Source organism: Tamandua tetradactyla, chromosome 3, assembly GCF_023851605.1.
Source record: "Tamandua tetradactyla isolate mTamTet1 chromosome 3, mTamTet1.pri, whole genome shotgun sequence".
Taxonomy (NCBI): Eukaryota; Metazoa; Chordata; class Mammalia; order Pilosa; family Myrmecophagidae; genus Tamandua; species Tamandua tetradactyla.
In genome coordinates this window covers 170,008,238-170,035,283 of record NC_135329.1, presented here as the reverse complement: position 1 = coordinate 170,035,283, position 27,046 = coordinate 170,008,238, and the positions used below count along the sequence as shown (strand labels likewise).

At 34.9% G+C, this 27,046-nt stretch overlaps 1 protein-coding gene across 1 annotated transcript in view; it reads left to right on the top strand.

Moving 5' to 3' along the window:
- DNAH7 (dynein axonemal heavy chain 7) overlaps window positions 1-27,046 on the top strand; it is a 339,933-nt gene that overhangs the window by 33,947 nt on the left and 278,940 nt on the right. The window contains exons 9-14 of the mRNA XM_077154513.1: window positions 4,669-4,794; window positions 9,244-9,363; window positions 19,468-19,651; window positions 20,156-20,335; window positions 24,348-24,620; window positions 25,405-25,532. Of these exons, the coding sequence (XP_077010628.1) occupies window positions 4,669-4,794; window positions 9,244-9,363; window positions 19,468-19,651; window positions 20,156-20,335; window positions 24,348-24,620; window positions 25,405-25,532 (1,011 nt within the window). The remainder of the gene's footprint in view (window positions 1-4,668; window positions 4,795-9,243; window positions 9,364-19,467; window positions 19,652-20,155; window positions 20,336-24,347; window positions 24,621-25,404; window positions 25,533-27,046) is intronic.

Here is a 27,046-nt window from a genome sequence, read left to right as displayed (position 1 = left end):
ATAGCCGATGGAAAACTGTAAAATTCAAAAAATATATAGTAAAAAACATACTCTTAAACAATCAGTGGGTCAAAGAATAAATTACAAGACAAATCAGTAAATATCATGAGATGAATGAAAATGAGAAGAAAACATCAAAATTTACGAGATGCAGTGAAGGCAGTACTGAGAGAGAAGCCCTAAATACTTACATTAAAAAAGAAGAAAGAGCTAAAATCAAAGACCTGACAGCACACCTGCAGAAACTAGAAAAAGAACAGCAAGACTAATTCTAAAGCAAGCAGAAAGAAAGAAATAACAAAGATTAGAGCAGAAATAAATGAAATTGGGAATTAAAAAAAAAACAGTAGAATTAGCAAAACCAAAGTTGGTTCTTAGATATGATCAATGAAATTAACAAACCCTTAACTAGATGGATAGAACAAAAGACAGAAGATGCAAATAAATAAAAGCAGAAATAAAAGGGGTGACATTACTACTGATGCCACAGAAATAAAAATAATCAGAAGAAGATACTATGAACAATTTTATGCCTACAAAGTAGACACTTAGATGAAGTGAACAAATTCCTAGAAATACACAAGCATTCTCCACTGACTCTAGAAAAATAGAATGTCTCAGCAAATGATTACAAATAAAGAGATCAAATCATCGTGAAAAACCCGCCAACAAAGAAAAGCCTAGGATCAGATGGCTTCACAGGTAAATTCTATCGTTCGTTTGAAGAAAAGTTAATACCAATCCTACTTAACCCTTGCAGAATGTTGAAGAGGAGGGAATAACTTGTTCTATGAGGCCAACATCAGCCTAATACCAAAGCTATTAAAGATGCTACAAGAAAAGGAAATTACAGATCAATTTCTCTAATGAATATAGATGTGGAAATCCTTAACAAATGTTTGCAAATCAAATCCAACAGCACATTAAAAGAATCAAATGCCATGATCAAGTGAGTTTTATTCCACATATGCAAGGGTGGTTCAACACAAGAAAATCAATTTATTTAATACACTACATTAACATTGCAGGGGGAAAAACACATGATTACGTCAATTAATGCAGAAAAAGCATTTGATTAAATCCAGCATCCTTTCTTGATAAAAACACTTGGAAAAATAGAAATAGGAGGAAATTCTTCAACATGATAAAAAGTGTATATGAAAAATCCACAGCTAACATGTTCTCAATGGTGAAAAACTGAAAGCTTTACCCCTAAGATCTGGAACAAGATAAGTGTGCCTACAGTCACTACTGTTACCCAACATTTATGCGAGAAGATTTAGCTAGAGCAGGCAACAAAAAGAAATAAAGTGCATCCAAATTGGAGAGAAAGAAGTAAAACTTTCCCTATTTGCAGATGATATGTTCCTATGTGTAGAAAGTCCCAAAACATCTACAATAAAGTTACCAGAGCTAATAAACATATTCAACAAATTGGCAGGATACAAGGGTAATGGGCAAAAATCAGTAGTGTTTCTACTTGCATGAGCGATCTGAGGAGAAAATCAAGAAAAAATTCCATTGACAGTAGTAACTAAATGAATCAAATAATTAGAAATAAATTTAACCAAGCATATAAAGGACATGCATAATGAAAACTACAAAACATTGCTAAAAGAAATCAAAGAAAACCCAAATGAGGAAAAGTCTGTGTGTGATCAATGGATTGGATGACTAAATATCATTAAGATGTCAATTTTACCCAAATTGATTTATAAATTCAACACAATCCCAATCAAAATTCCAACAGTCTACTCTGAGGAAATGGAAAAGGCAATAATCAAATTTATTTGGAAGGGTAAGGGGCCCTGAGCAGCCGAAAACATCTTGAAAAAGAGCAAGTCAGAGGACTCACACTTACTGACTTTAAAGTATATTACAAAGCTACAGTGGTCAACTCAGCATGGTGTGGGCATAAAGATAGGTATAGTGACCAATGGAATTGAATTGAGAGCTTAGAAATAGACCCTCACATCTATGGTCAATTGATATTTGACAAGGCTGCCAAGTCCACTCAACTGGAGCAGAATAGTCTCTTCAACAAATGGTGCTGGGAGAACTGGATATCTATATACTGAATAGTGAAAGAGGACTCCTATTTCACACCATATACAAACATTAATGAAATGGATGGATCAAAGACCTAAATATAAGGACCAGGACCATAAAATTCATAGAAGAAAATGTAGGGAATTTATCTTCAAGATCTTGTGGTGGGAAATAGTTTCTTAGACTTTGCACTCAAAGTATAAGCAATGTAAAAAAAATAGATAAATGTGACATCCTCAAAATTGAAAACGTTTGTGCTTCAGAGGACTTCATCAAGTGAAAAGGCAATCTACTCAATGAGAGAAAATATTTTGAAACCACATAACTAATAAGGGTTTAATATCCAGGCTATATAGATAAGTCCTGCAACTCAATAATAAAAAGACACCCAATTTAAAAATGGACAAAATATTTGAAGAGACATTTGTCCAAAGAGGAAATATGAATGGCTAAAAAGCACATGAAATGATTCAGTGGTAGAATGCTCACCTTCCATGCAGGAGACCTGGGTTCGATTCCCTGACCATACACCCCCCCCCTCCAAAAAAAACAACACATGTAAAGATGTTCGGCATCACTAGCTATTAGGGAAATGCAAATCAAAACCATAAAGAGATATGATTTCCACCCCTACTAGAGTAGCCATTATTAAAAAAAAAAAAAACAGAATTATAATTGTTGAAGAAATGTAGAGAAATAAGAATGCTCATTCACTGCTTGTAGGAATGTAAAATGGTGCAGCCCTATGTAAGGCAGTTTGGCGGTTCCTCGGGAAGCTAAGCTAAGATTCCTCTGGCAATCCTGCTAGTAGGTATATACCCAAGAGAACTGAAAGCAGGGATTTGAACAGACATTTGCACACTGGTGTTCACAGTGGCATCATTCACAATTGCCAAAAGATGGAAGCAACCCAGTGTCCATCACCCGATGAATAGATAAACAAAGTGTGGTATATATAGGGCAGGCAATGCTGATTGAGTGGCAGAATTCTCGCCTGCGATGTCAGAGATCTGGGTTCGATTCTAGGAGCCTACCCAGGCACCAGCCCCCTCCCCCTCCAAAAAATGTGATATATACATATGATAGAAAATTAATCAGCTATAAGAAGTTATGAAATCCTGATGCATGTGACAACTGGGTATACCTTAAGTATATTATGTTTAGTGAAATAAACCAGACACAAAAGGACAAATATTTTGTGATCTGATTGATATGAACCAATTATAATAAGCAAGCTCTTAGGATTAGAATCTAGAATACAGGTTACCAGGGAATAGAATGAGGGTAGGGAACTGGGAGCTGATGGTTAATTTTGCAGAATTTCTGTTTCTCTAAGTAAATGTTTGGAAATGGTTAGTGGTGATGGTAGCACATTATTTTGAGTGTAATTATTAGTAATTATCAGAGCTGAATTATGTTCGTGTGGTTGAAAGGGCACGTTTTGGGTCATGTGTGTTACTAAAAGGTAAGTTAGAAGATAAAACATGGGACTGTATAATACAGTGAGCCCTGTTGCGTACAATGGACTATGGTTAATAGTACAAATATACAAATGTTTTTTCATGGATTATAACAAATGTACAGTACTATTACAGAGTGTTAATAATAGGGTGGTGTATGGGAAAAATATGCCTAATGTAAAATATGGCTATAGTTAACAGTAATATTTTAATATTCTTTCATCATTTATAACAAAGGTACCACACTAATGCAGTGTCAACATTTTTTATTTTTTACATGACTATCTTGTAAATCTACAACTTCTCTAATTACAAATAACAAATACAAAAAACATTATGCTAAGTGAAAGAAAGGAGCACAAAGTACTACATGTTGTATTATTCCATTTATATAAGATGTTAACATAAATATGTAGAGAATAATTAGATTAGTGGTTATGTAGGACTGGGAAAGGATAGAGAGATTAAGAGGTGACTGCTAAGTGTTATGAGGGTTTCCTTTTTGGAGTAATGAAAATGTTATAAAATTGGTTGTGGTAATTAATGCACAACTCTATGATTTTACTAAAAGCCATTAATTGTACACTTTTGAATGGATTTTATGGTATGTGAATATAGCACAATAAAACTGCTTTAAAAAATATTGTTAGAGAGTGTTTGTGTTTTGTAAATAACCATTGCACATTAAGGGAAGACTGAGTTCAAAGAGATTTCCATAGGCAGGCTGGACTATATCCATGAAATTTGTAAAAATAAAGAAAAAAATTGATGTGTTCCAAATGAATAGAAAATCTTTGAAGATGTATATGGAAGATTCCTGGTTTCTGTCACTGTGTGATCATTGTACATTATTTGTAGACTTGATAACTCAATTTGTGGGCTCGATAACAGGCTTAAGTTAGAGAAAAAATTACCATATGGATTAAAAATTCAAATCTTATTTCATGGTCATAAATTATATTGAATTATACTAAACCACAAAGAATATGGCCTTTATATACTTTAAAACATAATTTCGTATTTCTATTATTACTATGAGGGATTCATCAGATTTTTTATTAAAATGAATCCATTATTTCTCAAAAAGTATGCTGACTCTAATGAATACTTCCTTTAGATCTTTAAAGAAGATAACTGAATATTTTCTCTTTGTTTTCAGAATGGAAATTCTGCCAAAGCCTTGGAGGAAGTCCTTTTTAGCTGCAAGCAGTTATATTAGGGATCGTTTGAATGCAATAAACCCTACAATGCTGGCTGTACTAGATTTGTGGCACAGTAGTTTTAAGTGAGTATTTCTGGTTTTTCTCAAAAAATGTGATGAAAGTTGTTTTATCACATCTTAATTTTTTCTTTCACTGTTTTAATTGCAGAATTTAAAAAATTAATTCAAAATTTAATGTAAATATTCAAACTTGTTATTGCAGAAATAGTATGTAAGAATATAGAGTAAAAAGTGAAAGTCTCTTTGTTCTCTAACCCAGTTCTCCTACACCTAAACTCCCATCAGTTGCCATGTGCACTTCAAGGTTAATCACAGTTAAGGGTCTGAATTGCCATACCTTGTTTTAAATACCGCAGAACGCTAGCTGCAATAATCATCTGAACTTTTAAGAAACCTAGTCAGTATTGCCCAAATGAATGGCATGAGGTGAAGTTCCTGGTTTTCTGGGGATTCTGGCTTTGTCTTGCTGGTGACGGGGGAAGTGCTTGGCAGAGCTGGATGTGAACAGGTCTTGGCTCTGGGGTCGAGGTGAATTTGCCACACTTCCATGAAGCTTCAGCTTCATGCCCTCTCACTTGTGTAATCTCGTCCAGAGCCCTGGGAGGGGTGCTAGCAATATGTTCTTATGGATATATGTATTTTTAAAATGAAACTTGCAAAGTTAATACAAATTTATATTATTTTTCTTTAAGAGTGTCTTCCTTTGGGTCTCAAAGCCAGAATCTGCCCTGCCCTTGTGACATGGATAAAGACAAATGAGAAAGGTTTTTGACTGTGGATGGATAGGGAACCCCACTAGCTCTGATGTTACCTCTGAAGGCATAGGTGGTTTTTGCTCTCCACGTGAGTGTTAAGAGCAGGGTGGATAGCCAGGAGCGCTGCACCTCTGATAGTAGCTGACATTGAGCACACAGTCATCATTACTGTGGATGACGTTCATTCGCCCTGAACCGCAGCCGACCTTGAAAACATAGGACATCTCTATGTATGGCATGTAAATGATCTAAAATGAGCCGTTGTGGCAATTTGAAGAGATCCACTCTAGATGGGAGTGTGTGGATTCATGACATTCAGTACTTACGCTTACAAAATCCACTCAATGTCAGAAACAGCGATTGTAATGTAGTCACAACCTATACAGTACACCCATATTTTTCTGAAAAATAGTTTGCATATATATATGAAAATCGTAACAGATTATAGAAATTATAATATGATATAAATTGTGTGTTGAGTGTTAAAGGCAGATGTCTAAGAAAATTAAGTTCATCTAAAAGATAAAAAAGGATTTTTAAATTTGTGTTTGACCAAGGTAAGGCTAGTAAAATTTTGTTAGATTACAACAATATGGATTCATGTACCCTACTCTTCTCAGAGAGGGTACAAGTTAACTCACTCTTGGACATATTAGAAAGATGCTCAACCTTATTCCTAGTAAGAGAAATGCAAAGAGATTAAATTAAAACGATACTGAAAAACTGTTTTCTATCAGGTCAGCAGAAATCCAAAGTTTTGACATTGCACTTTGTTGATGAGTCTTGGAGAAGTGGGCACCCTCTTGAGAGGGAATTGATCTTATCTATCACTTACTCTTGGCGCCAGCAGTCTTGCTTGTGGGAAACTAGCCTATACATACACCTGAAATGATAGGAAATGATTCGGGTAAAAGGATCTTTATTTGTTTATTAGAGTGAAAGACTGAAAGTAACCAAGTATGGATTAACAATGGACTGGTGGAATTTATAGTACATTCATACAGTGGAATATTATGCAGCTGTAAAATATGAACAAATAAGATCTCAAGGGGCTGAAATGAAAGGGCCCCAGAACGTATTGTTAGGTGAAAGAAACAAAGTGCAGAACACTGCCTGTAGCCTGCTATTTTGAATGTAAGAAAGGAGGAACACTGGTAGGAGCAAAACATGTTTCTAAGAAGGGGACAAGCAAGGAACAGAGGCACCTGGAGTGGAGATTGAGGGAAGCCAGTTGATCCTAGTAAGGGGTAAGAAGATTAGTTACGAGAGTCAGAGAACAAAGTCAGAGACTGTCTTGTTACCATGTCCAGATATTGGGCCAGGGCTGTTGAAATCCTTCCTGCCTGAAACCGGTGGGGTACCTGAGAGTTGAAATGTGTTTCAGCTTGTGATGAGCATCAGGTGGCAGCATTGATGAGGCAGCACAGATAAGTGATGACAGGTGATGCACTGAAATTCACTTCTGATGGGATGTGGCTGACAAGGGATAGGTTAAGTTCAGAGAAGAGCCTAAGCTTCATGGTCTGGTGATTTGGGGCTATCATTTTGGTTCTATTAATAGAAAATGGAAATGAGGAAGAGGTTTTGGTGGTTTGAAGACTCATCATCATAAAACTTTTAAGGAGACAAACAATATTCCTTCTACTAAGTTCAACTTGATGCGTAGTAAGTAATAGTTATTTTTCCGTGTGGTTTCTATTGTCTTAAATCAGTATTGAAAATATCGTTCTATTGCTAAATTATTGTAGGAAATCACCCTGAGAAAGCAGGAACTGTATTTAGTAGCGTTTTTCCTATCTTCTTAACAATTCAATCTATTGAACAGGAAGTTTTCCAAATGGGAAATGTTATTAGCAGATGTTTTATGGGAATGTGGTGGTACTTCACAAACTCTGTAAAGGCCTTTCAATGTTAACACAACAAATATGGGTGACCTGTGCCTTGAATTAGGTCTCAGAACAAACACTGAGGGCCTGCAGGGAAAATTAGCCTTGTGGCTTGGTGCCAAAGTGAATTCCAGGCTCCTGCCCTTGCAGCTACTTAGTGCTGTTTCAGTCTACACGCATCTATCTGCATCCTCATTTACAGCTACAGTTTTAAAACGGTAAATGTCGAAGACATTGATCAAGATCAGATTATGCTTAGCATGTGCTGTGATGCGACATTTTAGAAGAATTTTATTTAAAACATTACGCTGCTCATTTCAAAGGGTTAATGTTCAATTGTCCAGAATAACACATTACCAAAGGTTCAGCTAGCCAGGGTTGTACCTACTTTGTGCCTAATCAGTATCGTATACTAAATGCGCTATCACTTAAGAGATGAATTTTAACCTGTGAAAGGATTATAAATAAATAGATTTGAAATGTATTTTGTTTTCCACTCAATATTTTAAGTAAATATGAAGTGTGATGTTTTTAATAGTGTTGTTTACTATCTTTCAGATTACATATCACATAAAAATTAAATAGCAGTTCCTCTAGTAGGCAAGGAGTCTGTAGTTAAATTGAGGTGACTAACACACTGATAGTAATAGGTTATATATTCTTCTGTCGTTTTAGTTGCTCTGCCAGGGAAAGCTCTTAAATGAGTAAATAATAAAAGAGACGTAACTTAATAGTCAGAAAATGAGCTGTATTGAAGCTATATACACTGCATTTTAAAAAGAAAGAGCAATATACCACCCAAACCAGACAGAGTCAAAAGATCTCTATAGACCAGGTGGATGTTGATGAGGTGTGAGAATTCCCCCACACCATGCCTCTGTAGTACTGGACACATGTGAGAGTTTTCTTTGCAAAGAAAGTGCAACTTTTATTTTAAACGCAGTGGACCCTGAAGCCATTGAGTCTTGCCTATTTCCCTGTTCTAAGTGTTCCTTTTTAAAAGCAGAAAACAATCTAAAATATCTATCACATCCTTATTATTGCAACCTTCTATTTCACAGTGCATATCATATCCTATTATATTCTTATTGGATATAATTATATATATATATATATATTAGACTATCTTATGTCCTTTGAAAATTTAATTTTATGGGACATCATTTCTGAATGATAAAACTTAGGAATGATTTATTTCAAGAAAGGAACAATTAGCAAAATAGACAAATACATAAAAGCTCTTTTTATCCCCCCTATGATGCAAGGGCCAGGCTTGAGAATCATGTGTCAAACTTGAGAGTCATGTTTCTCATGTTTCTCCTTGCTAGGGAGACTTACATCTCTGGAAGTCATATCCCACAGAGAGAGAAAGATAGTGAGTTTATTTTAGAGTTTAGCAACAAAAGAGGTTCTTTGGGGAATGGCTTTTAGGCGTTAGTTATAAATGGGCCTAGATTTGCCATTGCAGAGTAAGTTTCATAAGGGTAAGCCTCAAGATTGAGGGCTTGGCTTATTAAATTGGGATCTCCTATTGCTTAGGAGAATAGCAAGAATTCCCCAGGTAATGAAGTTTAATAGCGTCATGTTTTTTTCTAGTCTTTCAAATTCTTTATTTCTTCTGCTTAAAACACTTTTTTTTGGTCTAACTTTTAACTCTGATTCTTGGGTGTTGCACAGTTGTAGGGAACTACTAGGTTATACAAAGAGCAGTGCATCTCAGAATTTAGAAATAACAATTAAAACTCAGGAACAAATGTGACTGTGTTAGCCAGAAACCATAGCAGAAGTTTTTTACTTGCTTTGATTCTCTTTAAAGTCCTTTTAGCTTGATCACTCATTTTTAAATTACTGTTTATCTTTCTTTCTTGCAGAAAATTACGTTTAGTTGATGTAGATGAATTTCACACTCGCCAGGATGCATTAGAGCTGTCAAGTTTTCAGAGCATTGTCATGAAACACATGGAGTCTGCCAAGGAAACTCTACTTAAAATGTAAAGTTTTGCAATTTCATGTCGAGAAACACAAATTTGAAAATGTAATTGGAAAGGCAATATAACTGCTTTTAGAAAATCTCATTGTAACAATTTTTTTTTCATTATTTCTGTTTAGGAATTATAGACAATATCTTTAACTGCCTTGATCTGTAATATCTATCTGGATATTCTATACAATGTAGATTATACAGGAAGTCACATAATGCTTGTCTTTCTCTCAATGTGTGGTTTCCACCTCTGCTCTGATAGTGGGGTTGGGTACCATGAGAGAATGCAAGAAGTCTGAGAAAGTATGAAAGTACCTTCAGCTAATCATTCATCAGGTATCTACTTAGTATCCACTGTTGAATACCTGCAAGGCACTGTACCTGTTTTGTTTTGTTTTGGAGTGGGGAATATAGAAGAGTTTAAAGAATGATTAAATGTGAAAGTATATTCTTTAAAGGAGTGTACAAGCTCATTGGGAGGTTAGATTTATCAAATGATAATTAAATATCTTCTTGGATTGGCTCTTCAGATTTTTGAGGAATAGCCTCATAAAATAATTGATGTGGGTGCTAGAAAATTTGCTCTCAAACAGTATAAAATATTGTCTCTAGCATAGATCGTTCAGTTGTTATAAATTATAAGACATTAAAAAGAACAAATTTAATAGAACAGAGCACATGAAATTTAAGGCATGATTTCTAAAAATTACTTAGAAATGTATGTTGATAATTTTAAATTCTTTATCTTTTTTCTTCTCCAATATATTAGGATCAAATTCTTTGTCAGTACTTGAAAGAAATTTAGCCTTTTATTTATTTAGTTAACATAAAAAGTAGAGAAGAAAGCAGAATGAAACCCAGTAATTAAGTACAGAAAGAAGGACCTCTTGAGGCCACAACAGGAATAAATTCTCTTGATCTACAATTTCAGGGTTATAACCCAGGAATATGTTATGTAAATTTTAGTAAAATGAGTGCCAAAGTACAGAGTAAAGTATCAACCTTTATTGAATATATTTACTAGAATGTGTAGCTTCATTAGCTGTATTTCTTGAGGCTTCCTGATTGTTTCAAAGGGAAGACCTCTCTGACCATACTTTGAATAATGAAACAGAATGTATTCAACATGACTAAAGATAGAACACCCATTCACCCCCCAGCAGAGAAGCACTGTGCGGATGATGAGTTATGACATCTGTCCAAAGCCAGCAGTCTTCTCTTAGTCCTCATCTTCTGCTTCTACTCAGCAGTTGCAACTTCCCACTCCTGTCTTCTGCAAAGCTGTTTTTTTGCATCCTGTGCAGCTCTGGGTCTGCCCCATCTCTTTCTCCAGCTCTTATTCTTACATTCCCCCAAAGCTAGGGGCTCAGGAATTGTCTGCCATTGTCTCTCTTCTTTAGTTTGTGCCTCTTGGCAATTTCAAATAAGCTATTTCAAGTTCAAAGACCTTATTAGCAATTTTATATAGAATATCTCCAGTTGAATGCCATGTCAGCACCTGAATTTCAACATGTCTATAATAAAGCTTATTCTCTTTCTTCCAAACCTACTTCTTTTCCTATTTGCCATCATCCCCAGGTCAGGTTGAAAACATCTGACTTTCTCTGTTTCTTGCTCATCATCTGCACCCTTACTATCCCAACCCCACCACCATATCTGTGTGTTACTAAATATTATATTTTTATTGAATTATAATTCAAAGGGTCTTCCCTTTGAAACGATCAGGAAGCCTCAAGAAATACAGCTAATGAAGCTACACATTCTAGTAAATATATTCAATAAAGGTTGATACTTTACTCTGTACTTTGGCACTCATTTTACTAAAATTTACATAACATATTCCTGGGTTATAACCCTGAAATTGTAGATCAAGAGAATTTATTCCTGTTGTGGCCTCAAGAGGTCCTTCTTTCTGTACTTAATTACTGGGTTTCATTCTGCTCTCTTCTCTACTTTTTATGTTAACTAAATAAAATCATAAAATTCACTACTTCAAAGTGTACAAGCCAGTGGTTTTGTGCAACCATCACCCCTAATTCTAGGACATTTTTATCACCCCAAAAAGTAACGTGTGTGCATTAGTAGTCATTCTACATATCCTATTCCTTTCTCCTCTGGCTACCAATAATCTACTTTCTTCTCTATGGATTTGCTTTTACTGATCATTTCATAAGAAAGGAATGACACGATATGTGGCCTTTTGTGTCTGGCATCATATTTTCAATATTCGTCCATTTTTATCCGTACTTCATTCTTTTTTGCTGATATTCCATTGTGTGAAAATACGTATTACATTTTGTATGTCTAGTCAATTCTCTTGGGTATATAGATACCTAGGAGTAGCATTTTGGACTAAATAGTACCTCTATGTTTAACTTTTACTCCTATTTTGTCTGTGTGTTTCTCATGAAATGGTGCTAGCTTTTGTCAAATATTTTTATTCTTTTATTGAGAAAATAATGTTTTTCTTCTTTATTCTATTAATATGGTGTAACACTGAACAGTTTTACATGCTGAACCAAATTTGAATTCCTGGTATAAATCCCACTTGGTCATAGTGCATATTCCTTTTTTTCCTTCAAATTAATTTTATTAATCTATGAGGAAAGCATCAGTCAGGCATTATCTTCTTCTGAAGAAACTGGAGCAAGCAGTATCTTTTCAAGTCTTCCACAATGGGAAAAGTAGAACTGTTTGAAGATTTTATCATTCCACTTTGTGTAAGGGGTTCAAGGGTAAATGACTGAGCTCTTTAGTAGTCCTCAAGGCCAGAGATCTTTAATTTTTCATTATTTTATCAAAATGCCTGAAAAATAGTGGGAGCTTAATAAATAGATTAAATAAATGAGTAGTTTTTTCTTCAAAGAATTTACAGTCCAGTGAAGAAAACATATAATTAAACAGACTATAATAACACATCATGAAAAAGGCACAAACAAAATGGAAGTTTCTCCATGTTACACTGCCCATTGAAGCTTTATGTATTCATTAGAAATTGGTCTTTGAAAACTTCAGCAGTAGATACAATTTCTTAAATCACCATCTCCCTTTATTTATATATGCTATTCCCACCTCTTAATTCTTTATTTCTTTTTTTATTGTGAAATATAACATATATACAAAAAAAGGAATAAGGTTCTAAGTACATTTTAAAAAGTAGTTATAGAACAGATTTTAAAGTTACAGTTCCACAATTTTTAATTTTTTCTTCTAGCTGCTCCGAGACAATAGAGACCAAGAAAAATATCAATATAATGATACAGCAATCATACTCATTTATTAAATCCTATCTTCTCTGTTATACTCCTCCTTTTATATATGTATAACATGTACATTTCAAAAATTAGTTGTAGAACAGATTTCAGAGTTTGGTATGAGTTAGAATTCTACAATTTTAGGTTTTTATTTCTAGCTGCTCTAAGGTACCAGAGGCTAAAAGAAATATCAGAATATGATTCAGCACTCACACTCATTTGTTAAATCTGACCTCTATATAACTCCACCTTCACTTTGATCTTTCTCCCACTCTTTAGGGGTATTTGGGTGGTGTCCATTCTAACTTTTTCATTTTGGAAGGGGCTATCAATAAAATGGAAATGGGAGATGGAACTAGTTGATGTTCTGGAAGGGCTGGCCCCTCTGCATTTCAGGACTTATCCGGTCCAGGGACCCATTTGGAGGTTGTAGGTTTCTGGAAAGTTACCCTAGTGCGTGGAATCTTATATAATGCCCTAGGTGTTCTTTGGGATTGGCAGGAATGGTTTTGGTTGGGGTGCATATTCCTTTTTCCATATACTGGATTTGGTTTACCAGTATTTTGTAGGAAGATTTTTGCATCTATATTCTTAAAGGTCTTTGGTTTTCATTTCCTGTGATATGTTTGTTTGGGTTTAGTATTAGGGTAATATTGACTTTATAGAGTGAGTTAACAGTGTTCCTTTCTCTTCTTTTTGGAAGAATTTGTGATGGGTTTGTTATTAATTTTTCTTTAAGCCTTTGGTAGAATTCACCAGTGAAATTACTGGTTCTATTTTTTTCCTTTTTAGAAGTTTTTTATTTATAATTATTAATGTATTCTCTTATCTTGTTATAGTCTAGTCATATTTTCTATTTTTTCCTGAGTCAGTTTTGTACTTTATGTCTTTCTAAGAATTTTTTCATTTCATCTGGGTTATCAAATTTGTTGGTATATACTTGTTCATAGTATTCAATTTAATCATTTTTATTTCTGTAGAGTTGGTGTTAATGTTCCCTCTTTCATTTCAGGTTTTAGAAATTTGAGTCTTTTCTCTTGGTCAGTCTAGCTAAAGTTCTGTCAGGTTTTTTTGTGCTTTTCAAATAACCAACTTTTGGTGTTATTCCTTTTACCTATTGTTTTCCTATTCATGTCTTGTCTTATAAACAAGTTATAGGACAGATCCCAGAGATTGTCATGGGCTACCATACCATCATCTCAGATTTTTCCTTCTAGCTGTTCCAGAATATAGGAGCTTAGAAGCTCCTATAAATATTTTTCGATCATCACAGTCAACTTTTTTTCTTTTTTGTAAAAAATAATGTAAATACAAAAAAGTAATAAATTACAAAGCAGAGCGCCACAATTAGTTGTAGGACAGATTTCAGAGTTTGATATGGGCTACAATTCCGCAGTTTTAGATTTTTACATATAGCTGCTCTAAGATACTGGAGACTAAAAGAAATATCAATTTAGCATTCATCAATCATATTCATTTGTTATTCCTACCTTCTCTGTGTAGCTCCACCATCACCTTCTCCCTCTCTTTAGGGATATTTGGGTAATGGCCATTCTAAATTTTTCATGTTGGAAGGGGTTCTCACTAATATAGGGTAAGAAGATAGAACTAGCTGATGTTCTGGAGAGGCTGGGCCCTCTAAGTTTCAGGACTTATCTGGTCCAGGGACCCATCTGGAGGTTGTAGGTTTCTGGAAAGTACCCTAGTGCATGGAAACTTTGTAAAATCTTGTATATTACCCTAGGTGTTCTTAGGATTGACTGGAATGGTTTGGGTTGGGGATTAGCAAGTTATGATAGGTAGTAATGTCTAACTGAAGCATGCATAAGAGTGACCTCCAAAGTATCTTCTCGACCCTATTTGAACTCTCTCTGCCACTGATACTTTATTAGTTACAATTCTGTTCCCCCTTTTGTCAGATGGAATTTTTGATCTCATGGTACCAGGGCCGGACTCATCCCTGGGAGTCATCTCCCAGGCTGCCAGGGAGATTTTCACCCCTGAATGTCATATCCCATGCAGGGGGGAAGAGCAATGATTTCACTTGCAGAGTTGGGCTTAGAGAGAGTGAGGCCACATCTGAATAACAAAAGAGGTCCTCCAGAAGTAATTCTTAGGCACACCTTCAGGTAGGCTAGGCTTCTCTGCCATATGCATAAGCTTCAGAGAGTAAGCCTTAAGATCAAGGGCTTGACCTACTGATTTGGGTGTCCCTAATATTTGACACAGTACCAAGGGTTTCCCCGGAGGTAAAGTTTTATAGTTCCATATTTTTTCTCCCATCCCTCAAGGAGCTTTTCCAATACTTTTTGATTATCTGCTTAATATATTCTAGGATGTGTCTAGGTATTACATTAAGCTATACAGGATAAAAGGCCCTCCTGCTTATTCTTGGCTTCCTGTGTTTTGGTTGTTCAAATGAGCTATCCAGACATAGCTACAGATGTATGTGCTACAGTATGTGCTACAGAAAATTTCAGTTCAGGACAAAATAAAACTTTCTTCCTTTGGTCTTAAAGAGTAGGTGCGGTTCTAAAATATAAACATGTTTTCCTTACCCCTGCATTCTCAATCACTTACTCCCGACCTAATCGGCTTTGTTCTTTCTCTAAATACTGGGTTATACATATATAAAAAGAATCCTCTCAAAATCCAGAAATAATAATCACCACTCTGGACTAAATGTGTCTGCTATAAGAGCGTACAATCTGGGCCCGTTTTCTTATAAGCATTTTCTAAAGGAGACAATACAATAAGTGTTCGTTTCTACCTAATTTTGCCTCACCAAATGTCCCATAGGTTCATTCACATCGTTGCACGCCTCACGACTTTGTATGCATACACCATCGTTCGCCAATCTACTTATCAGTTGGTGCATCCTTCATCCAACTGCATTCATTAGGCATCATATATGGCCGAAGTCCACAGTCCATCAACACTCTCAGTTGTAAATAATTTCATTGTTCCTAAGAGAAAGATAACCAGTAAACACATACTCAGTGAAAAGGAAATCTAAACCTCTCCTTAACTCTTGTCCCTGCCCCCATTATTTACCCCTGCTGTTACTGTTGTACTGCTGATGTTTTCCTGTTAAACACAGCCCACAGCATGCAATAGTAGTTTTCTCCCTGAACTCTGGGTTTAAACACTCTTTGTACATGAATCCTACCTTTGAATTAGTTCTTGCAAGAGCTTATTTATACTTCTGGTGTTAATCAGTGGGACAAAATAGATCTTTCTTCCTTTGGTCTCAGAGCCTCTTTCATCTTTTTCAAACTTGTTGGTATATACTTGTTCATAGTATTCAATTTAATAATTTTTATTTCTTGTTCCCTCTTTCATTTAAGGTTTTAGAACTTTGAGCCTTTGCTCTTGGTCAGCTAGCTAAAGTACTGCCAGGTTTTTGTTCTTTTTAAATAACCAACTTTTGATGTTATTCCTTTTACCCATTGTTTTACTCTTCATTTTGTTTATTTCCACTCAAATCTTTATTATTTACTTTCTTCTGCTTGCTTTGTGTTTAGTTTGCTTCTTAAAATAGTTCTTTAAGAAGAAGTCTAGGCTATTGATTTTAGAACTTTCCTATGTTTTAAGGTAGGTGTTGGCAGATAAAATTTTCATTCCGAGTGTTGTTTTTGCTACATTCCATAATTTTTGATATGTTGTATCTTTATTTTCGATCTCAAAGTATTTTCTAATTTCTCTTATGATACTTTCTTTGGCCCATCTGTTATTTAGGAGTGTGGTTTTTTTAATTTCCGTATATTTGTGAATTTTCTACACTTCCTTCTTTCATTAATTTCTAATTTCATTCCATTGTGGTCAGAGAATATAATTTATGTGATTTCGATCATTTTACACTTATTGAGACTTGTTTTTATGACTCTCAGATATTCTTGCTCCTGTCTCAAATGCGTCATCCATTTGTTATACCCCTTCCTCCTAGTTCCCAGTGCCACTGCCCTTGAACTGACCCTTTTAGCCTCCCAACTAGTTTTGCAAAATCTGCGTAACTTCTTTCTCTGTATCTCTCCTTTTAAGCCAAGCCTTAAAACTGCTACTAGATGAATCTTCCTAAAATATTCCACAGCTAAGTGCTTCCTTTTTGCTGATAAAATAAAAGTACATGTTTCTTAACCTGTCCTTTAGGATCTTCTGCAACCTGGACCTTACCCATCTTTCCCATGCTTAGTTCTGAAAAGACTTTCTCCTTGGGTCATGTCTGGTGAAATAGTCATGTTAAATAAAACAGGATGCAAATCCAAGACTGAACTATAATCTTTGTTAAATATCTATCCGTGGGTAAGTCTGAAGGCTCTTCATTCTCCCTTCTAATCAAATAGTGATTTTTAAAATAATCGGTTACTTCTTGTTTATTTCTATCTGTAAGATGGGAAGGCTCGGAAAATTGGAAAGTTATACAATTTCTTCCCTCTTATACTCTCTATGTCTCAGCATTGCCATTCTTGCATACATGTTTATGATCAGAGGTTATGGCAGTTAAATGGAGCAAGGGCTTCTTGATTACTATCAGCAAAATATTATGGTTCATAATATCCGTAATCCTTGATGTTAAAACATTACTGGAGAGGCCTCTCTACTGTCCCTCAATGCTCAGTCTAAATGTTCCTTCTCCATGAAAACTCCACTGTTACCCTATCAACATTGGTCTCTTTCTTCTGCTCCTCTCTAACGCTATTATTTTAATAACTTCTTATCTTTATAATATTTATTTTTACATCTTTTCCTCCAGTAGCCTGTAAGTACTTTCAGGGCTGAGGAATCTTATGTTCTCCAAATGTTTTGCACATAATAGAGAGTTCTGTAAATATTTTTTAATGAGTGAATGAATAATTTTTAAAACTATATTCTCTTATTTTTTCTTTTTCCAATCCTATAGCTCCAATATTATTTCATGCCTTGCCTGAACTACCAGAAGTGCTCAGCCCCCTTTCTTAATTTAGCAGTGCCCTTCTCTGCTTAGTATTTGCTGCTTGTTCTCTTTGCCTATTACTCTAACAGTGCTGCCTGCTACAGAAGGATCTGTTATGGCTTCGTCTTACAGCATAAGATGTTTCAAGTTCTTGTTTTAAATTCCCAGATTCTGCGAAAGTCCTTGTGGGCTTCCCCTCACTCATTTCTTCCTATATTCTAGTCTGTTTTCTCTATTATAGACAGTGAAACGATCAAATATATCAGTTCTCTTCAGCCCACCTACTTTTCTTTTTATCTAATTCCACTTCAGATCCTTTTCTTAGGGTCCTCTTTGTTACCATTTCTCTCTGTTCTTTAGTGACATTACAATCATCACTGTAAAACCCTTCTTCATTACTTACTTTATCCTTTGATTCCAAATCTGTTTTCTACTGACACATCGCATTCATAGTTGTGAGAGAGGAAGGATGATATCACATCTTTTTGTATATCCTGTGACACTGTTCTTTCCTATTATATAGTAACATCAAACACATTTTTCTTTAACATTGCCCATCTCTCCCTTTCTCTCCTTATTTATTTATTTTTTTGCATGAGAACCTCTTCTTTTTGAGAATCTTACAGTTTGTGGAGAATCAGGAGGGTCTGGTTATCAAGGTGAATATTTGGCTTATAGGGTAAAGTATCAGCTGTCCTGGCCATGAGCCAGGTATAACCCCATGGAGGTAGACATTAGCATCTTCATTTTGTAGTGGTTAAATAATCTGCATTGTCTTGGATCACTGAACTTACACACGAGTACTGGTCTGTCTCATTCCTCAGCCTGAATTAACCCCTAAACTGTAAGGCCTCTAGGCCATAAGTAAATAATGCTGTAGTAGTTGGGGACCCAAATTATAGAGCCTTCTAGCCACAGGTCTTATCTCCCTACCCTTGGTTTTTAAAATTAATTTTATTTATAATCACCCCATATGCACCAAGTATATATTCTCCCATCCCCACACCTTTTTCCCCCGGATAATCTCTAATTCTGTTATTTCTAGACAACTCTTATACATGACATTATGCAATATTTGTCTTTAGATGTTTTGCTTATTTCACTGAGCATAATGTTTTCAAGATAAAAGAATGAATAAATATATTTAAAACTTAAGTCTTCTGTCTTGGGGCAGGCAGGCAATTCCTGAAATCATATTGACCTTTGCTATATTAAAAAAAATAAATAAAAGCTCCATTATCTAGCAGCGTTGGACAGTGATTTTGTAAGCAGAAAACATCCCTTGTTATCATCATGATGTACCTATGTAAGAAAGTTCACTGTTATCCTTTTATCACAAGGATATATACATATTTGAAAGTTAGTTTTGAACCAGCCACTCCTTCAAGACATAGCAATAAAGGGAACAGGAAAATAAAATACATGATTTTGTTGAATTTCATCTTGCCTTCAAGTTATTGTGGAACAGACAGCATAGCATGAACCCTCAAGCTGTTAAACCAAATGAGCCCTCCCGTAGTTTAATCAATTTTTAATTTTATTTTAAATTTTAATCAATGTTTAAACTAATAAATATATTCCTGAAGAATATTTAGGAGAATGGAGAGGAGTATCTCATACTATTTCATAATATCACTCCACATATTTCTATAAAAACTGCAGGGAATCATAGTTCCAAAAGTTATGTTTATGTCCTTCTCACAGCATCACATTGTTGTGTCATTTTCTATTGGCTATGATTTAAAAATTTTTTTCCTAGAAGAAGTGAAATATGCTAGTGCTTACATTTCAGGCAGTGGATAATGTCACTTAGCAATATACCTTTCTCTGAAGACCTTTGGATGTCCAGAAATTGCTGTTAATGCTTAATGTAAAAGGAGTAATTCACTGAAAGTATTAACTTTTAAAAGTCTTTTGTTCTTTCAAGGTGGTTTCCAGAAGTGCAGAATATATATTACCAAGGTAATAAAAAGAAGCAATTGCCAACTGGTGACAGCAGTGCCAAATTGGAATCTTTTTTCAACTGTGCTGCTACACTTATGACTTTACAGCTGCAGGACCTCACTCTGATCTCCATGCAAGATTTCACAGACTTACTTGCACAACCTCCAGTAAGTTTGATTCAGTTACACCAATATGCATTTACTAATTTACTGATTTTCAGTTATTTCAGAGAGGAAAATGATAAAATGTCTTTACCAGTGAAAGACCAAAAATTGTACCTTTAGGCCTGTTACACTTATCTGTTAAAAAAGTGAACATCAACCCACATATTTAAGATGTATTATCATCATCACATTGAATCACAATAAGTGAAAATTCTCATAACGTTGAAACTTGGGCCATCGCAGCTTGGGAAAGTTTCTGTAAAGAGCTGTTTTTTACTCCGGAAGGATGTTATAGTTACAGCTTGAGCTTGAATTTTCTCTTCTCAGTGTCTCTTGCATGATTCTAGAATCCCTTTGCCATTATCACCTTTTGTCTAGGACCTTGACCCTGTAGTTGACTTTGGTAGGGCACAAAACTAGTTCAGGTGCACTCCTTAGGCTATCATAATTCACACATGTGCACTCTTATTCACTTATTTATTTATTTGTTGTTTGTTTATTTTATAGGACTCTGTTAGAGCCTTTGAACATCCAGGTTTCATCATGAGGCTGATTCTTGAAAATGATGCTATTACATTTGAACCTGAGTTTAATGACTATAGAGATATCTTTCTGAATGTTTATGATGTTATGATTAAGGCTGTTAGTTTTGTGCCGAGGGTTGAGACAAAATTGTACTCCAAGTGGGTAAGTAACCAGCATATTCTGAGTATTTGAATTTGCATGTGTTCTGTTGACTTGAAATAACTTCCGGAAGTTGTAGACACGTTTTCTTTGCTTTGTAGATTATAAATGGCCTAGTGACATTGGCTTATAAGGAAATTTTTAAAATGCAGAAGCAAAAACTATTTTTCCATTAGCTTATCTTAAAATATAACTTCTTTCCTAGTCCAATTTCCACCAGACTCAGTTGGAAATTCTGAGGGGAAGAAATTAAAGTTGTGATGAGGCGTGAGGTATGCAGTAAGTGTTTTTGTAGCACGCGTGCCATGCTATGGGCCTCTATTATGATTTTCCAGTTCTATAAAACTGTCCTCCAATTAATTATTCTCCTTATACACCTCTTCTTTTCATAAATGGTGAGCTCCTGTCTCCACGCTTTTGACTCATAGATTCTATCTTCTTTTCTTATCTCTTTGGCCAAATATTTAACATAGCTATGCTGAACTGTATATAATTTTGCAACAGTAGTTATTACAGTCTATTATATGGTTTAAGCATGTCTGAAAATTCCTTGAATTGTAAGATTTTCAAGTTTTATCAGTCCAATCAGTAGCTTTCTTCCTTATTTTCTATTTTAAACATATTTTAAGAATACCTCACACATGCAGAGTACAGAAGACTGGAGTGTGAAGTTTAAGGAGTAATAAAATTAATGCTTGTGTGCCTAAATCCAATTACAGAATAGAATATTACTGATACCGTTAAACTCTTCCCTACATCCCAGTTGTTCCTTTATATTCACAGGAAGAGCCCCCTCCCGCCACCTTTTAGCCAAAGTATCACTATCCTACATTTTGTATTTATTATTCTTGATTTTTAAAAATAGCACATTTCTATATTTCCTCAAACAATGCTTGTTTACTTTTTCCATGCCTTTGTATAAGTGGAGTCATATTATATATAATTTTCTGTGATTTTCTTTTTTTTCACTCAACATATAATTATGAAATGATCCATTTTGAAGATATTATTGTCATTTATCCTTTCCATTGGGTTTCTAATTTTTTAATTAGTTAATTTTATTTCATAGGAATTCCAGTAGGTTCCTTTTCAAATATGCCTGTTTTTTTCTGACAGTCTCTTGACTATCAGAACTTCATCATATAGTCAGTAGTTTTTAACTTCTTTACACATATTCATGTTTTCTGTATTCTTCAGCTAATAATCCCAGTCTACGTCTTTAAAGGTCCAATCCCGTGGTTTACTGACTCCTGCTCCTGGTGGTTTATTTCTTGGTATTTTTTTACGGGCTTGTACATGTAAGAACTTCATAAAGGGAAGTCTTTGAGGCCTTGATTTAAATTGGTTCCTCCAGGGTTTTGCAAGTTCTCTTGCCTCCTTCTCCGGAGGTCCCCTGGAGATGAAGAATAATTTTTAACCCAATTTTTGTCTAAGGGTTTTATGGTCAATATTGATAGTGTGGATACTAGCCCAAGTCTGTATGAGAATAGGCCTCTGTTTACAGATTCTAAGTGAAACGTCCTCATTCTCCTCCACTGAGGAACAAGGCCAAGACAGGGCATTTCCCCTAGCTTTCCCCCTCATGGAAAGGTTTTTTTCACCTTTCAGCATTCTGAAACTTTGTCACCTCAGAATGAGAGGATCAGCGTTCAGTGCTCTTGTTTATATGTGTGACGTCAAATTATGACCTCCGACCTTGCTCAGGCTTGACGCTTTGAGCCCTGCCAGCCATCCCCAACACACACGTCCATCCACTGGCTAGAGACTCACTAATGCAAAGTCTAATTCCAGAATCCACGGACTTCCCAGGATAGCTGCTCACGTCTGCACCCAATTACCTCTCTCAGTTCATGCTTTCTCTCACTTTTGGACCCTTAGACTTTCCCTAATTATTTTTGCCTCCTTGGCTATGTGTTCTAAAAGATATTTTAGCATTTTCCCCAACATATTTATGTTTTGAATTAGGTGGTGGTTTTTCGTATTGCCTCTCCAGACACTTGCTGTTTATTTTGCCCTCTGTTTAACTCCAGTTCATCTACTGCGTTCTTTTCTAGTCTATTGATACCTTTCCTCTTCTTAAGAATAATTTGAGGCAGCTTATGAAACAGGCAAATTTAGTAGGTCAATAGGTTAAGAGTTAGAAGTCAAAGCTGTAAGTGACTAAAAGTAATATATAGTTACCCAAGTGAATACACGTGCTATGATTTTATGATTATAAAACTTCTAAGGGTTCTAGTTTCTAAAGTAAACAGAAAAATATGACAACTTTTAGCTAGTATTATAAAGGTTAATTTAGACTATACAGAGGGTATCAAGTGTGAGAGAGACGTCTTACGTGGGGCATTTACATGAGGCAGTGATTCAGAAACCCTATCAGCAGCGCCTCTCCTCCACCTCCCGCTGTAGATGCAGAGGCACAATAACAGAGTCAGTGCTTAGAAATCAGTACTTGTCAGATATCCCTAGATGATTTCAATGATCAGTCAGATTTGGAAACAAATAATACAAAGGGTAGTTTGAGTAAGATAATTGAACATGGTCTCAATTATATTTGAGAGCAATTTGTAGAAGTGGAATTCATATGACATTTCTTATCACAATCTTTCATAGAAAAGGAAAGTGAAGTTAAAATACGTTATTTTTTTATAGAAGACAAGCCTGCAAGGGATTAAGGCATTATGAGACCAAGCACATCACTGTCTCATGATCTACTTTGATGAGCTTTAGTACATAAGAGGGGTTGAATGGATACAAGTCACATAAAAATATCATTTTCCTTAACTCTTGATAGAAGCACCAAAATCTTACTTCATAATATAGTTCTGAAGTTCAGGTGGCCAGTTCTGTTTGCAAAGACATATCTTCAGGCTTTAGAAATCAGACAGGCAGTTAACAAATTTAAGACACATTCTGTAATGAATATTAATGAACTTCACATGCGATCCAATGATTTCACATTGCATGCAGTAATTAGTATAGATGGCTTTTTCCTCAATTCCTTGTTTGAGATAAGTTGATACCGAGGATCTATGAGCAAGGAGAAGTGGCTGATGGTAGGATTTACTGATGGTCTTAGGGAGCATCTAGTGCTGAGCAATCTGATTTCCTGAAGTGCCCACTAGAGGGTGCAGTGAGCAACTGACATCCTGGGCAACTGAACAAATTATCGGATTCTCTAAGAAATCCTCTGATATTATCATTTTGAATACTGGAGAATTAGCCACTAAAGAAAATGGTTTTGGTTTGTCATTATTAAAAATCCCTTCTTTTGGATGGCAGGCAGAGAATATATGTTTTTAAGAGTAGCTTGGTTCAAGGTAATAAACCATGAAGGCACTTGTCCTTTTATTTGAAATAGGAAAGAAACAAGCTGCTAAGGTTTGTCTGCTTATTTAAAATTGTTGCTGGTTCATTTTGCCCACTATTATTCTAATGGTGATAGAATAATACAAATTTTATGACTATGGATTTTAGTCTGCTCCAGTTAGTGTCACAGAATCAAAGGTCAAAATCAATGAATGAGTAAATAACCTTTCTTTGTTCTAGATAGATTACTCTTCAAAAGGGAAAAAACATACCCTGATCAAAGAACATAATGATCTGACACTGAGCTGGTTTAATTTTTAATAATGTACAATCCAAATTTTACCTTATAAAGCTAGCACAAACTATTGCCCAAATAAAATGTGGATTTTGCTTTTTACATTATAAATCTTATTTTGTATATATTTTCAAATGATTGCTCTTTCATCCACATAGAAAGATGGAGTAAGACTAGGTAGTCTTAAGGAAAACAAAAAATTATATGAAATCTGGAAGTTTAAAATACAACCATGATTAGACTGAATCTGAGCTGTTAAGCTATCAAAAGTATCTTTCTGTAGAATTGTTAGGAAAACAAAAAGACCTGAATAAAGAAAAAAGACAATAGTATTGGCATTTTTACAAAGATAAGTAATATGGTTAACTTATATGTAAAGTATTTTCAGTAACTAATATTTTTTCCCTTGTTCAGGAGAGTAAGTCCAAACCAACAACCCTGAAACCAGTAATTCTGGATGAAATTCTAGATGCTCACAAAGAAAAGATTAAAGAAGAGATTGAGAGAGAGAGTATGGCACCTAAGGAGCACCTCAAACTCTATGACAAATACAATTTTTTGATTACCAGAAAAGCTGAGCAAGACGTTGATGCTTTCCTTGCAGAAAATCATCATTATGAGGAAATAATACGTGAAATTCGCAAATATCAAAAACTAATAGAAGAAATACAGTATACATCTAGAAAGGTAAATGTGTTCAGCTGTTCTTTTCAACTAATGATTTTTACCCAGTTTCATTAGCATGTGTTTTTAGAACATATAGTGAAAAAATTAGATGATCATGATCAACAGGAATATTTTTATTGAGCCTTTGATATGTGCCAAGTCCTGAGAATGGTGGTAAGCCCTCAGAATAATAAGATAGGCAAGACAGACATGGTTTTTGTCCTCTTCGAACTGAGAGTCTAGAACCACAACGCCAACTTTTAAATACTTTATATAATTTGCCAAAATTTTTTGCAAGAAGTTAATTTTTTTGCTTCAGTGTTTATAAATCTTCTGAGAAAATGATAATTATATCAACATGTGGTGACTTCTTCTTAGTAATTAGAGTAACTGGTAATTAAAAACTTTTCCTCTGATGTCCTTTTTTACATTTTTCCAGATATTTATCATTAAGATGGATTACTTTTTATACAGAGCATATATAACATTTGGAACCCATACTATCTATGAAGCAATAACTTAATTCTCCAAAATTTTTATATCAGTTGTTGTCCTGAAATAGAATTGACTTCTGTGGCAACAAGCACATCAAGGAGATTTACCCAGAAGATAGTTGTAAAATACAAATGAATATTCAGAAAACCCTCCCCGCATCATATTTTTTAAAGAAAACTCAGTCTTGTTTAGATCACACACATACAGAAAAACAATGCTATGAGAAAAGCAAAATTGTGAGAACCTTTTATCAGTTTTTTCTTTTTCTCATGTTTATTAAAACTTTACCTTTTAATACTTCATGTTGCAGACGGTTCGTTTAGGAATGTTTGAAATACACTGTGATGAGTTGGTCAGAGGTTTGGTGAAGCGAGCAGACATTATTTGTGGAAAACTTATAGCTAAAATGTTCAGAGATCATCAAGAAGTAAATACAAGGTATTTGGTTGACGCTGACTATATCTTTATCTTTGGGGAAGTTTGCCAGGGTGTTGGGTTAAATGGGTTGGTGTACACAAAGAGAATTTATTGGCTCATGGTCTTGAGGCTAACCAGAGTCCGTAAACAAGAAATTACGACTTTCTGTCTCCCTGAAGACACTAGCGTTCTGACGTGGGCTGCTGGCAATCCTAGGGGTTCCTTGGCTCTAGTCACATGGTAATATCCTCTCCTTTCTGGCTTCTGTGACTTCTGGGTCCTCTTTAAAAGGCCTCCGCTATAATTCAGTTGGGCCACAGCTTAACTTAAAATAACATCTTCAAGAGGTCCTACTTACAGTGGGGTCACACCTATGAGAATGTGAGTTAGAGTTAAGAACATGCTTTCATGTGGGGTATAAGACTCAATCCGCCCCTGTGGGGAGATGTTAAAAAATAAAGCTGACTGTCACCCAACTAAGGTAATGGATTAGAGTACTGTCATAAAATGATCCAAAAGGAAAAAGCACTAATGCCAAGGTTTCTTTCTATTTCACTGTGGTATTTTGTGATTATTAGTATTATTTTTTCACTGCCAATTTGCTTTCCCAATGATCTGACTTAAGTTGGTATTAAAAGGTATTTGCATTTCTTTTGTACAAATCAGGTAGACATAATCTGATTTCAGATTTTAAAATTTGTGTAATCAATAAATAAAGTGGGTTTTAAAATTAAAATCAGCTTTTAAACTCCATACATTTAGATAAGAATAAACACTTAAAGATTACCAAACAACCAAGGGAATCGCTAATAGGGTAAGAGAAAACAAAATAGAAAAAAAAGAAAACAACAAATGGTTATAAGTAAAAAAATACAGAGACAAGGAAATTATAAACATCTTCAGATTAATAGATAATATTGCATTATGAAAAAAGAACAGACCATTATGCAAAAGAAAGAAAATTCTGAAAAATAAAGTTAAGAAAATTTCACAGAAAGTAGAGCAGAAAGATAAAGAGATGGCAATAAGAGAAAAAAAAAAAGAATTTAAAGGACTATTCCAGTATTTCCAACTTCCAAATAACAGAAGTTCCAGAAAAATAGAAGAGAAAAATGGGGGGAAGAGATATCATTATGAAATATTTGAAATTTACTAAAACTAAAAGCTATACTTGCAGGCTGATGGGGCACCAAGGTCTCAGCAAAATGAATGAAAATAGACCCCAAAAAGACAGCATTGTGAAATTTCAGAACACTGGAGGCAAGAAGAAAATCTTATAGGTTCCAGAGATGGGGAAAGGCATATGGAATTGGTAAGAAATTAGAAAGGTTTTGGCCATCTGAACAGTTGAGAAAAATGCTTTCAGAATTCTGAAGGAAAACATTTCTGAACTAGAAATCTAGGCTCTGTTAAAATATCAATTAAATATGAGGATAGAATAAAAACATGTTAGTGCATAAATTGTATGAAAAAACTTTATCTCCTGTGCATACTTTTTCTCAGAAAGCTACTGGAGAATGTCCTCCCCCAAATCA